Source organism: Pseudophryne corroboree, chromosome 3 (genome assembly GCF_028390025.1).
Source record: "Pseudophryne corroboree isolate aPseCor3 chromosome 3, aPseCor3.hap2, whole genome shotgun sequence".
NCBI lineage: Eukaryota > Metazoa > Chordata > Amphibia > Anura > Myobatrachidae > Pseudophryne > Pseudophryne corroboree.
Genome location: NC_086446.1, coordinates 738072994 through 738089464, shown reverse-complemented (window position 1 = coordinate 738089464; position 16471 = coordinate 738072994). Strand labels below are relative to the sequence as shown.

The 16471-nt window shown below is 47.5% G+C and overlaps 1 protein-coding gene across 1 annotated transcript in view; it reads left to right on the top strand.

The window, feature by feature from the left end:
- Nucleotides 1-16471, top strand: part of EDRF1 (erythroid differentiation regulatory factor 1) — a 266931-nt gene that overhangs the window by 232615 nt on the left and 17845 nt on the right. The window contains exons 22-23 of the mRNA XM_063962243.1: nucleotides 3195-3310; nucleotides 10438-10586. Of these exons, the coding sequence (XP_063818313.1) occupies nucleotides 3195-3310; nucleotides 10438-10586 (265 nt within the window). The remainder of the gene's footprint in view (nucleotides 1-3194; nucleotides 3311-10437; nucleotides 10587-16471) is intronic.

Sequence of the window (16471 nt, the reverse complement as noted above, 5' to 3'; positions counted from 1 at the left end):
GGCTGTTGAGGCTGCAATTCAAAGGTGTAAAGGCATTCCGGAGTCTGTTATTCCCACCATGCTCTGTGCCCGGAAACCTGTCACAACTACTCACTACCATCGTATTTGGAAAACCTGTGTGTCTTGGTGTGAGGGTATTGGTGTGAGGGTTGTGGTTTCCCGACAAAGGCCCTCATTCCGAGTTGTTCGCTCGCAAGCTGCTTTTAGCAGCTTTGCACACGCTAAGCCGCCGCCTACTGGGAGTGAATCTTAGCATAGACAGCTGCAAATCAGTTCGCACCTCGCTCACTATTTAAAGATTTTTCTACTGTGTGCAGTCTGTGCGCAGCCCAGGACTTACTCCAACAGCGCGATGAGAACAGGCTCGGGGCTGGAGCTGATGTCACACTCTTGAACGCCTGTGTTTCCGCTGACATTCCCAGAAAACGGTTACTACCTACGAACGGCCTCTTCCTGTGTGTGAGTGGCTGTGCGATTGGAATTTTCGCACCAGCCTGTCCGGCGATGCCTGTTTGCCGATGCACGTGTGCATTGCGGTGTATGTGCAGTCTATTGCTGATCGCTCGCTGTGTGAAAACGCCCAGCAGCGATCAGGTCTGAATCACCCCTTGGTCTTGACTTTTCTGCAGTCCTCCTCCTTTGAGCTGTTGGATGTAGTGGACTTCAAGTTCCTAGCCTAGAAAACTGTCGTCCTTTTGACTTTCCCCTCAGATCGGCGAGTCCCTGAATTGGGTGCTTTGTCGCGTCGGCCGCCATATCTGGTCTTTTATGAGGATCAGGCGGAGCCACGTACACGTGCCCACCTTCCTCATTAACCAGCCTATTGTGGTTCTGCCATTGACGGAGGACTCTGGTACCCCTTCTAGCTTGAATGACGTTCGGGCCTTGCATTTTACGTAGCCCGGACAGCGTCCTTGCGTGAATCCGATGCAGTTTGGAGGGGTTGGCCTGCTTCCGAACAAACGCTGGCTCGGTGGAACCAGCTAGCCATCTATCAGGCTTATTTCAGTAATGCGCCGCAGCCTCCTTCATCTGTTTCGGTGCACTCCACCCAATCGATGGGTACGTCTTGGGCTCCGCGTCGTGGGGCCTACACAATGCAAAATTGCCATGTAGCCACTGGTTCGCGGTACATACTTTTGTCTGTTTTTATGAGTTTGGTACTTTTACGATCTCTGCATCTATCTTTGGCTGTCTTATTTTGCAGGTTCCTCTGAGCTCTCCCGCCCGTAAGGAAAACTTTGGAATGTCCCCAGTGTAATATGTTTCCAGTGTCCCCTAGTGGATAAAATAGGATTTTGGTATTTACCGATAAATCCTTATCTCCACTACCAGCCATGCTGATGTGTTCTTGTTGTGTTATTGCTGTTGTGTATTCTCATCTGCTTTTCCTCTGTTACCTTCTCCTCTCGGCCCATTTCTTAACTGAGGACTTCTGAGGCATAGAGTAGGAGGAGTCTGCACACTTCTAAAAAAAAAATTTCAAGTACCAGCTCCCAATGACCACATGTCTATACCCCAGTGTAATATGTCTCCAGTGTCCCCTGTGGAATCAGAGAAACTGATTTATCGGTAAGTACCAAAATCCTATTCTTTGTATTTAAATCTCTAGCAGTGAACCAGTTACCTTTGTACCATTCCCAGTTATTCACTGAGCTTGAATGCCTTAAATCTCAATACAAATTGGAAAAATGGGCGTTGATAAACCAGTAGTGTATATGCACACTTTGATGCAGTATTTCATAGCAGAACATGACCTACATGAGCACTTTAAAAATTGCTGAAATAAGGTGTGTGGATGGGGGGCATAGCAGATAACTTGTGGGAGCCCCCCAAATATTTTGCTTCTTATGGGCTCTCTAGGAAGTCTGAATTACTGGCATTAGGAATAACTCATTATTTCGCTACTATGAGCTCTGCATTACAGCTCCTGCTTTTTATTACGGGACCAAGGGTGGGAAATACACTAAACTCTGCTGTAATGAGAATGGTAATGTATACTATGCCAGGGATTGCTTCTGCTGCTGTATATTGCTTATTCAGGCCATGAGCACCGGTACGAAGGGTCCCACTAGAGGAATACATCAGTGTTCGCAGAAAGGTCTATGTAACAGGAGTTAATCTGAAGGCTCATTATATGAGGATACCAGATTAGTGGGTGATGAGGGGCCATAGGCAGTGCAATGTGTTATGTGGCTCATCGTATTCTCACTAGAGGAAGCGTTACTGGCATGAGAATGTTCCCTTGTTACAGCAGTCTAATGCCGGCAGCGGGTGTCCTGCCAGAGGGTGTTACACGTGCAGATGTAGAAGGGCATGTCGGGTACATATAACAGCAATGCTCATTAGGATGAAGCCTCCGTGCACTGACCCTATGCATTATAAATCTGCAAATCCCATTCATTCAACTGAAACATTGTGCTCAGGGAAGAAACATAAATAGAAAACCGGTTATTACACCCATCCTGCTTCCAAACCGTGCCCGTATCACAGTGCTGGACTCTAATCCACTGAGAAGATGACCTGACTGTGTGTGTGTCTCTCCTATTTTTCCCCCTCTCTCTTTCCTCTCTTGTCCTGTGGTCTCCCCTCTCTTCCTCATTCCTTTTGTCCTCTCCCTTCTCCCTCACTGCAGTCACTGTCACATTTTCTGCTCCCTCTTTCTCTTCTTCAACCTTTGTAATTTAGACTGGTTTCATAATTTGCCTGTTGAAGGTGGCGTTCCCCAAATTACGTAGCATCAGAGCTCTTATATCCTGGATAACCTGATCCCGCAGTAGGACAGCTGCATAAAGTCCAAAGCTTCTATAACTTCTGCCAAAAGTGTCATGTCTGTTTCCTTCCAGTAAAATAGTTGCTTGCTCTTTGTGAGACTTATTTTCCTGTAGTGCTCTCCGTACTGTGTGACATTCAGCGATCAGCGTCCTGGAGGAGGAGACGTGGGGTAAAGCTGCAGCTGGGCTATATATTACATTGCAAGTCTTCCCTCCAGCTGCCCTCACTTGGGGCATTTATCATTTCTCACTTTGGTTACACTAAAGCTCCTTATATTTACTTTGTAGACAAACATAATGCTTTGGTGAGTTTCTCTAATGATAGTTATTGATTTACAAACGAGGACCCTGCACTCTCTCATGTTATCCATTATGTGTTCTTTCTAATTAAGAGGATTGTATGTTTTCTATTAATTACAGGCCAGAACAGTTGTATTGGAAAGCTAAAAAGCCTTTATGCAGCTCTTGAAATTATGATGAAAACACGTTGTGCTTTTGTCGTTATTGACAAAGAATTGGAGTGTGAAAGCGATCAGGTAAGAGATCTTTTCCAAGCCCCGCTCCTGTAGACTGGCTGGGAAATGTGCGGACACTACATCTAATTAGGTCTTACATTGCCGACCCTCATCTGTTTTCCTGAATGTGAATGCTTCAGCCTTGTTAGCATAAGTACCTGTACTACACTCCAGGACTATCGACTACCCACCGCATTGGTTCTCAGTGTATAAAGCCGGGCCAGGCACGTCTTCCCAAACGCCCAGTTACTGGCACTCTGTACAGAGAAAACTACCACTTCAGCCGTAATCCAGGTTACATTTTAATTAGATGTATCGGATATCCTGAGTCCCTAAGGACACTGCACTCTGTGTAATAATAGGATTATGCTGGGGCTTTCTTACATTTTCATGTACAGATTTATATGTGGGTCTTACACGTGCAAAGGTAATGTGTCAGAAACGAATAACACGGCTGTTGCATGACATGACATGCAGAGGTAAAAACATGTTTTTGGTTTAAACCTTTTCTTTTTTTCTTTTTTACATGTTTTAATTTAAAAAATAATTTTTTATCTTGAATTAGAAACCTTGATCTTTCATGTTTTAATGCTTAATAATGTTTTTTGGCTTTGGTTTATTTTACATCTTTCAACCAATTTTTTACACTTATTATTCCTATTACAGCTGAATATTTGTAGCTAGAGTAAACAGTAATACAAGTACATTTAGACGGAAATAAGTTAATGTTAAGCATTAGTCCTACTTATTACTTATTATAATTAAATAAATCTGAATATATAATGGAAAATGCAAAAGCACTTTTCGGAGAAACACCAACAGACAAAAAGGAGGTGTTAAGCATTAGCACTGGGCATGCCACTGGCATTTAACATTTTGAATAAAAACACAAGGATTTTTCTCTAACGTCCTAGTGGATGCTGGGAACTCCGAAAGGACCATGGGGAATAGCGGCTCCGCAGGAGTCTGGGCACAACTAAAAGAAAGCTTTTAGACTACCTGGTGTGCACTGGCTCCTCCCACTATGACCCTCCTCCAAGCCTCAGTTAGATTTTTGTGCCCGGCCGAGCTGGATGCACACTAGGGGCTCTCCTGAGCTCTTAGAAGAAAGTATATTTTAGGTTTTTTATTTTACAGTGAGACCTGCTGGCAACAGGCTCACTGCAACGAGGGACTAAGGGGAGAAGAAGCGAACCTACCTGCTTGCAGCTAGCTTGGGCTTCTTAGGCTACTGGACACCATTAGCTCCAGAGGAACCGACCGCATGGAACTGGCCTTGGTGTTCGGTCCCGGAGCCGCGCCGCCGCCCCCCTTACAGAGCCAGAAGCAAGAAGAAGTCCGGAAAATCGGCGGCATGAAGACTTCTGTCTTCTCCAAGGTAGCGCACAGCACTGCAGCTGTGCGCCATTGCTTCTCATACACACTTCACACTCCGGTCACTGTGGGTGCAGGGCGCTGGGGGGGGGCGCCCTGAGCAGCAATAAAAACACCTTGGCTGGCAAAACAATCACAATATATAGCCCCAGAGGCTATATATGTGATAATTACCCCTGCCAGAATCCTTAAAAAAGCGGGAGAATAGTCCGCGAAAAAGGGGCGGGGCTATCCCCCTCAGCACACTGGCGCCATTTTTCCCTCACAGTTCCGCTGGAAGGAAGCTCCCTGGCTCTCCCCTGCAGTCTACACTACAGAAAAAGGGTAAAAAAGAGAGGGGGGGGCACTAAATTTAGGCGCAGTAAATATTATAGCAGCTATAGGGGACATAATTCAGTTAGTCCCTGCAGTATATAGCGCTCTGGTGTGTGCTGGCATTCTCTGTCTCCCCAAAGGGCTTCTGTGGGGTCCTGTCCTCTGTTTAGAGCATTCCCGGTGTGTGTGCGGTGTGTCGGTACGGCTGTGTCGACATGTTTGAGGAGGAAAATTATGTGGAGGCGGAGCAGATGCCTGTAGAAGTGATGTCACCCCCTGCGGGGCAGACACCTGAGTGGATGGTTTTATGGAAGGAATTACGTGCAAGTGTCGACTCCTTACACAAAAAATTTGACGACATGCCAAATGCGGGACAGCCGGCTTCTCAGCTTGTGCCTGCCCAGGTGTCTCAAAGGCCATCAGGGGCTCTAAAACGCCCGCTACCTCAGATGGCAGACCCAGATGTCGACACGGATACTGACACCAGTGTCGACGACGATGAGTCTAATCTAATGTCCACTAAGGCCATTCGCTGCATGATTGAGGCAATGAAAGAGGTGTTACACATTTCAGATTTAAACCCAGGTACCACAAAAAAGGGTATTATGTTTGGGGAGAATAAACTACCCGTAGTTTTTCCCCCATCTGAAGAATTAAATGAAGTGTGTGAAGAAGCGTGGGCTTTTCCTGATAAAAGATTGATAATCTCAAAAAAATTACTAATGGCGTTCCCTTTCCCGCCAGAGGATAGGGCACGTTGGGAAACACCTCCTAGGGTGGATAAAGCGCTCATACGTTTGTCTAAAAAGGTGGCACTTCCGTCTCCGGATACGGCCGCCCTGAAGGAGCCTGTGGATAGAAAACAGGAGGCAATCCTGAAGTCTATATATACACACACAGGCATTATACTTAGACCAGCTATTGCGTCAGCATGGATGTGCAGTGCTGCCGCTGCGTGGTCAGATTCCCTGTCAGAAAATATTGACACCCTAGACAGGGACACTATTCTGCTAACCATAGAGCATATAAAAGACTCAGTCTTATACATGAGAGATGCACAGAGGGAGATCTGCCGGCTGGCATCTAAAATAAGTGCATTGTCCATTTCTGCTAGGAGAGGCTTATGGACCCGGCAGTGGACAGGGGATGCAGATTCCAAAAGGCACATGGAAGTTTTGCCTTATAAGGGTGAGGAATTATTCGGGGATGGTCTCTCGGACCTCGTTTCCACAGCGACAGCTGGGAAGTCAGCATTTTTACCCCATGTTCCCTCACAGCCTAAAAAAGCGCCGTTTTATCAGGTACAGTCCTTTCGGACCCAGAAAAACAGGCGAGGAAAAGGCGGGTCTTTTCTGTCCAGAGGCAGAGGTAGGGGAAAAAGGCTGCAACAAACAGCTAGTTCCCAGAAGCAAAAGTCCTCCCCCGCTTCTTCCAAGTCCGCCGCATGACGGTGGGGCTCCACAGGCGGAGCCAGGTACGGTGGGGGGCCGCCTCAAAAATTTCAGCGATCAGTGGGCTCGCTCACAGGTGGATCCCTGGATCTTTCAAGTAGTATCTCAGGGGTACAAGCTGGAATTCGAGGCGTCTCCCCCCCGCCGTTTCCTCAAATCAGCCTTGCCAGCAACTCCCTCGGACAGGGAGGCTGTGCTAGAGGCAATTCACAAGCTGTATTCCCAGCGCGTGATAGTCAAGGTGCCCCTACTTCAACAAGGACGGGGTTACTATTCCACACTGTTTGTGGTACCGAAACCGGACGGTTCGGTGAGACCCATTTTAAATTTGAAATCCTTGAACACATACATAAAAAAATTCAAGTTCAAGATGGAATCGCTCAGGGCGGTTATTGCAAGCCTGGAGGAGGGGGATTACATGGTATCCCTGGACATCAAGGATGCTTACCTGCATGTCCCCATTTACCATCCTCACCAGGAGTACCTCAGATTTGCGGTACAGACTTGCCATTACCAATTCCAGACGCTGCCGTTTGGTCTGTCCACGGCACCGAGGGTGTTTACCAAGGTAATGGCGGAAATGATGATACTCCTTCGAAAAAAGGGAGTTTTAATTATCCCATACTTGGACGATCTCCTAATAAAGGCGAGATCCAAGGAGCAGTTGTTGGTAGGAGTAGCACTATCTCAGGAGGTGCTACACCAGCACGGTTGGATTCTAAATATTCCAAAGTCACAGCTGGTTCCGACGACACGTCTACTGTTCCTGGGAATGATTCTGGACACAGTCCAGAAAAAAGTGTTTCTCCCAGAGGAAAAAGCCATGGAGCTGTCGTCTCTAGTCAGAAACCTCCTGAAACCAAAACAGGTGTCGGTGCATCACTGCACGCGAGTCCTGGGAAAGATGGTGGCTTCTTACGAAGCAATTCCTTTCGGCAGGTTCCATGCCAGAATCTTTCAGTGGGACCTGTTGGACCAATGGTCCGGATCGCATCTTCAGATGCATCGGCTACTAACCCTGTCTCCAAGAACCAGGGTGTCTCTACTGTGGTGGCTGCAGAGTGCTCATCTTCTAGAGGGCCGCAGATTCGGCATACAGGACTGGGTCCTGGTGACCACGGATGCCAGCCTTCGAGGCTGGGGGGCAGTCACACAGGGAAGAAACTTCCAAGGACTATGGTCGAGTCAGGAGACTTCCCTACACATAAATATTCTAGAACTGAGGGCCATTTACAATGCCCTAAGTCGGGCAAAATCCCTGCTTCAAAACCAGCCGGTACTGATCCAATCAGACAACATCACGGCAGTCGCCCATGTAAACCGACAGGGCGGCACAAGAAGCAGGACGGCGATGGCAGAAGCCACAAGGATTCTCCGATGGGCGGAAAATCACGTGTTAGCACTGTCAGCAGTGTTCATTCCGGGAGTGGACAACTGGGAAGCAGACTTCCTCAGCAGACACGATCTCCACCCGGGAGAGTGGGGACTTCATCCAGAAGTCTTCACACTGATTGTAAATTGTTGGGAACGTCCACAGGTGGACATGATGGCGACCCGCCTAAACAAAAAACTAGAGAGATATTGCGCCAGGTCAAGGGACCCTCAGGCGATAGCGGTGGACGCTCTAGTGACACCGTGGGTGTACCAGTCGGTTTATGTGTTCCCTCCTCTGCCTCTCATACCAAAGGTACTGAGAATAATAAGAAAACGAGGAGTAAGGACAATTCTCGTGGTTCCGGATTGGCCAAGAAGAGCGTGGTACCCGGAACTTCAAGAGATGATCTCAGAGGACCCATGGCCTCTGCCGCTCAGACAGGACCTGCTGCAGCAGGGGCCCTGTCTGTTCCAAGACTTACCGCGGCTGCGTTTGACGGCATGGCGGTTGAACACCGGATCCTAAAGGAGAAAGGCATTCCGGAGGATGTCATTCCTACGCTGATTAAAGCCAGGAAAGCTGTAACTGTAAAACATTATCACCGCATATGGCGGAAATATGTTGCTTGGTGTGAGGCCAATAAGGCCCCAACAGAGGAATTTCAGCTGGGTCGATTTCTGCACTTCCTACAGACAGGAGTGTCTATGGGCCTAAAATTAGGCTCCATTAAGGTGCAGATATCGGCTCTGTCGATTTTCTTCCAAAAAGAACTAGCTTCACTACCTGAAGTTCAGACATTTGTAAAAGGAGTGCTGCATATTCAGCCCCCTTTTGTGCCTCCAGTGGCACCCTGGGATCTCAATGTGGTGTTGAATTTCCTAAAATCACATTGGTTTGAACCACTGAAGACCGTGGATCTTAAATATCTCACGTGGAAAGTGGTCATGTTATTGGCCTTGGCTTCGGCCAGGCGTGTTTCAGAAATGGCGGCTTTTTTATGCAAAAGCCCTTATCTGATTTTCCATATGGATAGGGCAAAATTGAGGACTCGTCCCCAGTTTCTCCCTAAGGTGGTATCAGCTTTTCACTTGAACCAACCTATTGTAGTGCCTGCGGCTACTAGTAACGTGGAGGATTCCAAGTTGCTGGACGTAGTCAGGGCCTTGAAAATTTATGTTTCCAGGACGGCTGGAGTCAGGAAAACTGACTCGCTATTTATCCTGTATGCATCCAACAAACTGGGTGCTCCTGCTTCTAAGCAGACTATTGCTCGCTGGATTTGTAGCACAATTCAGCTGGCGCATTCTGCGGTTGGCCTGCCACGTCCTAAATCAGTTAAAGCCCATTCTACAAGGAAGGTGGGCTCATCTTGGGCGGCTGCCCGAGGGGTCTCGGCTTTACAACTTTGCCGAGCTGCTACTTGGTCAGGGGCAAACACGTTTGCAAAATTCTACAAATTTGATATCCTGGCTGAGGAGGACCTTGAGTTCTCTCATTCGGTGCTGCAGAGTCATCCGCACTCTCCCGCCCGTTTGGGAGCTTTGGTATAATCCCCATGGTCCTTTCGAAGTTCCCAGCATCCACTAGGACGTTAGAGAAAATAAGATTTTACTCACCGGTAAATCTATTTCTCGTAGTCCGTAGTGGATGCTGGGCGCCCGTCCCTAGTGCGGATTGTCTGCAATAATTGTACATAGTTATTGTTTAATAACGGGTTATTGTTATGAGCCATCTGAGAGGCTCAGTTTTGTTTCATACTGTTAACTGGATATGGTATCACGTGTTGTACGGTGTGATTGGTGTGGCTGGTATGAGTCTTACCCGGGATTCAAAATCCTTCCTTATTGTGTCAGCTCTTCCGGGCACAGTATCCTAACTGAGGCTTGGAGGAGTGTCATAGTGGGAGGAGCCAGTGCACACCAGGTAGTCTAAAAGCTTTCTTTTAGTTGTGCCCAGACTCCTGCGGAGCCGCTATTCCCCATGGTCCTTTCGGAGTTCCCAGCATCCACTACGGACTACGAGAAATAGATTTACCGGTGAGTAAAATCTTATTTTTTTTTTAGTATAATAGGCTTTTTTTAAGAAGTCACGGCGCCATGCCTGTAGTCACAGCACAATTTTTAAAAAAAAGTCTGTGGTTTATTTAAACCAGCCAACCCTGATATTTTTATTATCTATCACAAACATTTTTTTTAGATGAAATAGTGAAACCAAACAATTACTGTACTGTTGTATCTATTAGAATGTAGCCTGCGGTTTGAATGTGAAAACATGAAGATAACATGTAAGAAACAAAATGAAGTTCTTGGTGTTCAGTGGAAGATTCCCTGGTTTGGTGTGTGCCTTTGTAGGGACTGTATGGCCTGAAGCAGTGTCTTACATCCACAGTGCTCTAGAACAGTCTGCAGCAGAGTGCCCTGCAATGCATTGCATCAATAGGGCATTTTTGTGAGCCTGTCTGCTTTTGTATTTGGTTTGTAGCAACAATAAGAACAAATAGCAGCTGCCTTATCAGAGCAGTCATTGACTTGGTAACACTGCTGCTGAATGGAGAGACTGCAGTCAGCCTGGTATAGATAACCATGCATGTACAGGTTATGTGTGATACAGCTGACGGGATGTTTCTTTATCAGGGAACAGAGAATAGGAGTGAGCCGGGAGAGGATTCTGCAGCCAGCCTCCGGAAAGAAGAAGTTGTAAAACTTGTAAATATATTCGAGTCCCGTCTGTCGTTTGTTCTCTTGCAACTTGTGAAGCTTTTAACCTCAAAGAAGAAGATGGGGTAAGTACAGTAGCACCACTCCCTTTCTCATCTTCTGTTATAGATGTCAATGTGAAAATGGTATGTATTATACAGAGATTTCCCAATTCTGTTTACTATAATGGTGTGTGGGAATCATATACATTTGATAGATATATACAGTATACACACACATACACTAGAGGGTGCTACATAGAGAAATGATTTACTGTTAATTATCAATAAAGAGTGATGTAACTGGTTCAACGCTTTATTTCACTTTCTTCACATAAAGTATGGACAATGTCCTTCTCAAATGGGTTCATGAGTTCTTCAGCATGAGCCACCAAGGAATCCAATAGTGTAGACTGGTATGTCCGGTACCCTCTGTACATGTACCCTTTCACCTAATTACCGAAAAAGGGGCCTAATGGCCAATTATTATCAAAAAATAATACATTTCTGTTTTTCCTTTAGGATGTGCACAAACTGCCTGGAGAAGGCATAAGGAAGTGATAAACCAGTGATGAGCACAAGGTAATAAACGCACTGGCCAATCAGATCCTAACTGTTAATTTACATTTCTCTAACGTCCTAGAGGATGCTGGGGACTCCGTAAGGACCATGGGGATAGACGGGCTCCGCAGGAGACATGGGCACTTTAAGAAAGTCTTTAGAACTGGGTGTGCACTGGCTCCTCCCTCTATGCCCCTCCTCCAGACCTCAGTTTGATACTGTGCCCAGAGGAGACTGGGTGCATTACAGGGAGCTCTCCTGAGCTTCCTGTCAGAAAGTATATTTGTTAGGTTTTTTATTTTCAGGGAGCCTGCTGGCAACAGACTCCCTGCATCGAGGGACTGAGGAGAGAGAAACAGACCTACTTCTGTGAGTTTCAAGGCTCTACTTCTTAGGCTACTGGACATCATTAGCTCCAGAGGGAGTCAGAACACAGGTCTCACCCTGGAGTTGGTCCCGAGCCGCGCCGCTGTCCTCCTCGCAGAGCCGGAAGATAGAAGCCGGGTGAGTATAAGAAGAAAAGAAGACTTCAAAGGCGGCAGAAGACTTTATGATCTTCACTGAGGTAACGCACAGCAGTAAAGCTGTGCGCCATTGCTCCCATTCACCTCACATACCACAGTCACTGTAAAGGTGCAGGGCGCAGGGGGGGCGCCCTGGGCAGCAATAGGACCTTTCATTTGGCAAAAATAAGTATATACATGTACAGGTGGGCACTGTACATGTGTATAACAGAGGCCCCGCCAGTTTTCAGTAATTTTGAGTGGGACAGAAGCCCGCCGCCGAGGGGGCGGGGCTTCTCCCTCAGCACTCACCAGCGCCATTTTTCTCTACAGCACAGCGCTGAGGGGAAGCTCCCCGGACTCTCCCCTGCTTACACACGGTGATAAAGGTGTTTTAAGAGGGGGGGGGGGGCACAAATTGGCATATATATATATATATATATATATATATATATATATATATATATATATATATAACAGCGCTACTGGATTAACATTTCTTGTTTTTTCCAGGGTCATATACCGCTGGGGTGTGTGCTGGCATACTCTCTCTCTGTCTCTCCAAAGGGCCTGGTGGGGAAACTATCTTCAGATAAGAGGTTCCCTGTGTGTGTGGTGTGTCGGTACGCGTGTGTCGACATGTCTGAGATAGAAGGCTCACCTAGGGAGGAGGGGGAGCGTATGAATGTGAGGTCTCTGTCGGCAGTGCCGACACCTGACTGTTTGGATATGTGGAATGTTTTAAGTGCTAGTGTGAACTTATTGCACAAAAGATTAGACAAAGCTGAAGCTAAAGAACAGCCAGGGAGTTAACCCATGTCTGTCCCTATGTCGCCGGGACCTTCGGGGTCTCAGAAGCGCCCACTATCCCAATTAGGAGACACAGATACCGACACGGATTCTGACTCCAGTGTCGACTACGATGATGCAAAGTTACAGCCAAAAGTGGCTAAATGTATTCGATATATGATTATTGCAATAAAAGATGTTTTGCATATCACAGAGGAACCCCCGGTCCCTGACACGAGGGTACACATGTATAAGGGAAAGAAACCTGAGGTAACATTTCCCCCCTCACATGAGTTGAACGAAATATGTGAAAAAGCTTGGGAATCTCCAGACAAAAAAACGCAGATTCCCAAAAGGATTCTTATGGCGTATCCTTTCCCGCCAACGGACAGGATAACGGTGGTAATCCTCCCCTAGGGTAGACAAAGCTTTGACACGCTTATCAAAAAAGATAGCGTTGCCATCCCAGGATACGGCTACCCTCAAGGATCCTGCTGACCGCAAGCATGTGGATTAACTTGAAGTCCATTTACACACATTCTGGTACATTACTCAGACCGGCAATTGCGTCGGCCTGGGTTTGTAGCGCTGTAGCAGCATGGACAGATTCCTTATCAGCGGAAATTGAGACCCTAGATAAGGATTCCATTTTATTGACCCTAGGGCATATAAAAGATGCTGTCTTATATATGAGGGATGCTCAAAGAGACATTAGTCTACTGGGTACCAGAATAAACGCTATGTCTATTTCTGCTAGACGAGTCCTATGGACCAACCAGTGGACAGGTGATGCCGACTCAAAGAGGCATATGGAGGTGTTACCTTACAAAGGTGAGGAATTGTTTAGGGAAGGTCTCTCGGACCTGGTCTCCACGGCCACGGCAGGTAAATCGAATTTTTTGCCTTATGTTCCCTCACAGCCCAAGAAAGCGCCACATTTACAAATGCAGTCCTTTCGTTCCAATAAAAGCAAAAGAGTACGAGGATTGTCCTTTCTTGCCAGAGGTAAGGGCAGAGGAAAAAATCTGCACAACACAGCTAGTTCCCAGGAACAGAAGTCCTCCCCGGCCTCTGCAAAATCCACCGCATGACGCTGGGGCTCCCCTGAGGGAGTCCACCCCAGTGGGGGCACGTCTTCGAATTTTCAGCCACATCTGGGTTCACTCACAGGTGGATCCCTGGGCAGTGGAAGTTGTTGCTCAGGGATACAAGCTGGAATTTGAAGAGGTGCCTCCTCGCCAGTTTTTCAAATCTGCTCTACCAACTTCTCCCCCAGAAAGGGAGATAGTCTTAAATGCAATTCACAAGTTGTGCCTTCAACAGGTGGTGGTCAAGGTTCCCCTACTCCAACGAGGGAAGGGATATTACTCAACCCTGTTTGTGGTCCCGAAACCGGACGGTTTGGTCAGACCCATTTTAAATTTAAAACCCTGAACCTATACTTAAAACGGTTTAAATTCAAGATGGAGTCGCTCAGAGCGGTCATCGCCAGCCTGGAAGGGGGGGATTTTATGGTATATGCATACCTTCATGTTCCCATCTATCCACCTCACCAGGCGTACCTGAGATTTGCGGTACAGGATTGTCATTACCAATTTCTCTAACGTCCTAGTGGATGCTGGGACTCCGTCAGGACCATGGGGAATAGCGGGCTCCGCAGGAGACAGGGCACATCTAAATAAAGCTTTTAGGATCACATGGTGCGTACTGGCTCCTCCCCCTATGACCCTCCTCCAAGCCTCAGTTAGGTTTTTGTGCCCGTCCGAGAAGGGTGCAATCTAGGTGGCTCTCCTAAAGAGCTGCTTAGAAAAAGTTTTTTTAGGTTTAAATCTCAGTGAATCCTGCTGGCAACAGGATCACTGCATCGAGGGACTTAGGGGAGAGATTTCCAACTCACCTGCGTGCAGGATGGATTGGAGTCTTAGGCTACTGGACACTTAGCTCCAGAGGGAGTCGGAACACAGGTCCTCCTGGGGTTCGTCCCGGAGCCGCGCCGCCGATCCCCCTTACAGACGCTGAAGACGGAGGTCCGGAAAGCAGGCGGCAGAAGACTCCTCAGTCTTCATGAAGGTAGCGCACAGCACTGCAGCTGTGCGCCATTGTTGCTACACGTCTCACTGATTCAGTCACGGAGGGTGCAGGGCGCTGCTGGGGGCGCCCTGGGCAGCAATATTAAATACCTTTAGTGGCAAAATAAATACATCACATATAGCCATTAAGGCTATATGTATGTATTTAACCCAGGCCAGTTTTCTTAAAACCCGGGAGAAAAGCCCGCCGGAAAAGGGGCGGAGCTTATTCTCCTCAGCACTCAGCGCCATTTTCCTGCTCAGCTCCGCTGGTGAGGAAGGCTCCCAGGACTCTCCCCTGCACTGCACTACAGAAACAGGGTAACAAAGAGAAGGGGGGCATAATTTGGCGATATTGATATATTAAAAGCGCTTATATCAAAAACAACACCTTCTATGGTTGTTTATATACATTTATAGCGCTTTTGGTGTGTGCTGGCAAACTCTCCCTCTGTCTCCCCAAAGGGCTAAGAGGGTCCTGTCTTCGATTAGAGCATTCCCTGTGTGGCTGCTGTGTGTCGGTACGTGTGTGTCGACATGTATGAGGACGATGTTGGTGTGCAGGCAGAGCAATTGCCGGTAATGGTGATGTCACCCCCTAGGGAGTCGACACCGGAATGGATGGCTTTAGTTATGGAATTACGTGATAATGTTAGCACATTACAAAAGTCAGTTGACGAAATGAGACGGCCGGAAAACCAGTTAGTACCGGCTCAGGCGTCTCAGACACCGTCAGGGGCTGTAAAACGTCCCTTACCTCAGTCAGTCGACACGGGTACCGACACAGATGAATCTAGTGTCGACGGTGAAGAAACAAACGTATTTTCCAATAGGGCCACACGTTATATGATCACGGCAATGAAGGAGGCTTTGCAGATCTCTGATACTGCTGGTACCTCAAAAAGGGGTATTATGTGGGGGGTGAAAAAACTACCTGTAGCTTTTCCAGAATCAGAGGAATTGAATGACGTGTGTGACGAAGCGTGGGTTAACCCAGATAGAAAACTGCTAATTTCCAAGAAGTTATTGGCATTATACCCTTTCCCACCATAGGTTAGGGCGCGCTGGGAAACACCCCCTAGGGTGGATAAGGCGCTCACACGTTTATCAAAGCAAGTGGCGTTGCCGTCTCCTGATACGGCCGCCCTCAAGGATCCAGCAGATAGGAGGCTGGAAACTACACTGAAGAGTATATACACACATACTGGTGTTATACTGCGACCGGCAGTAGCCTCAGCCTGGATGTGCAGTGCTGGGGTAGTGTGGTTGGATTCTCTGACTGAAAATATTGATACCCTGGATAGGGACAGTATTTTATTGACTCTAGAGCAATTAAAGGATGCTTTTCTTTATATGCGAGATGCTCAGAGGGATATTTGTACTCTAGCATCAAGAGTAAGCGCGATGTCCATATCTGCCAGAAGAAGTTTATGGACGCGACAGTGGTCAGGTGATGCGGATTCCAAAAGGCATATGGAAGTATTGCCATATAAAGGAGAGGAATTATTTGGGGTCGGTCTTTCGGACCTGGTGGCCACGGCAACTGCCGGCAAATCCACTTTTTTACCTCAGACCCCCTCCCAACAGAAAAAGACACCGTCTTTTCCGCCGCAGTCCTTTCGCTCCTATAAAAACAAGCGACCAAAAGGACAGTCTTATCTGCCGCGAGGCAGAGGAAAGGGTAAGAGAGGGCAGCAAGCAGCCCCTGCCCAGGACCAGAAGCCCGCCCCGGGTTCTACAAAGCCATCAGCATGACGCTGGGGCTTTACAAGCGGACTCAGGAGCGGTGGGGGGTCGACTCAAGATTTTCAGCAATCAGTGGGCTCGCTCACAAGTGGACCCGTGGATCCTGCAGATAATATCTCAGGGTTACATGTTGGAGTTCGAAAGGTCTCCCCCTCGCCGGTTCCTAAAGTCTGCTTTACCAACGTCTCCCTCAGAAAGGACGTCGGTTTTGGAAGCCATTCACAAGCTGTATTCTCAGCAGGTGATAGTCAAGGTACCCCTCCTACAACAGGGAAAGGGGTATTATTCCACACTATTTGTGGTA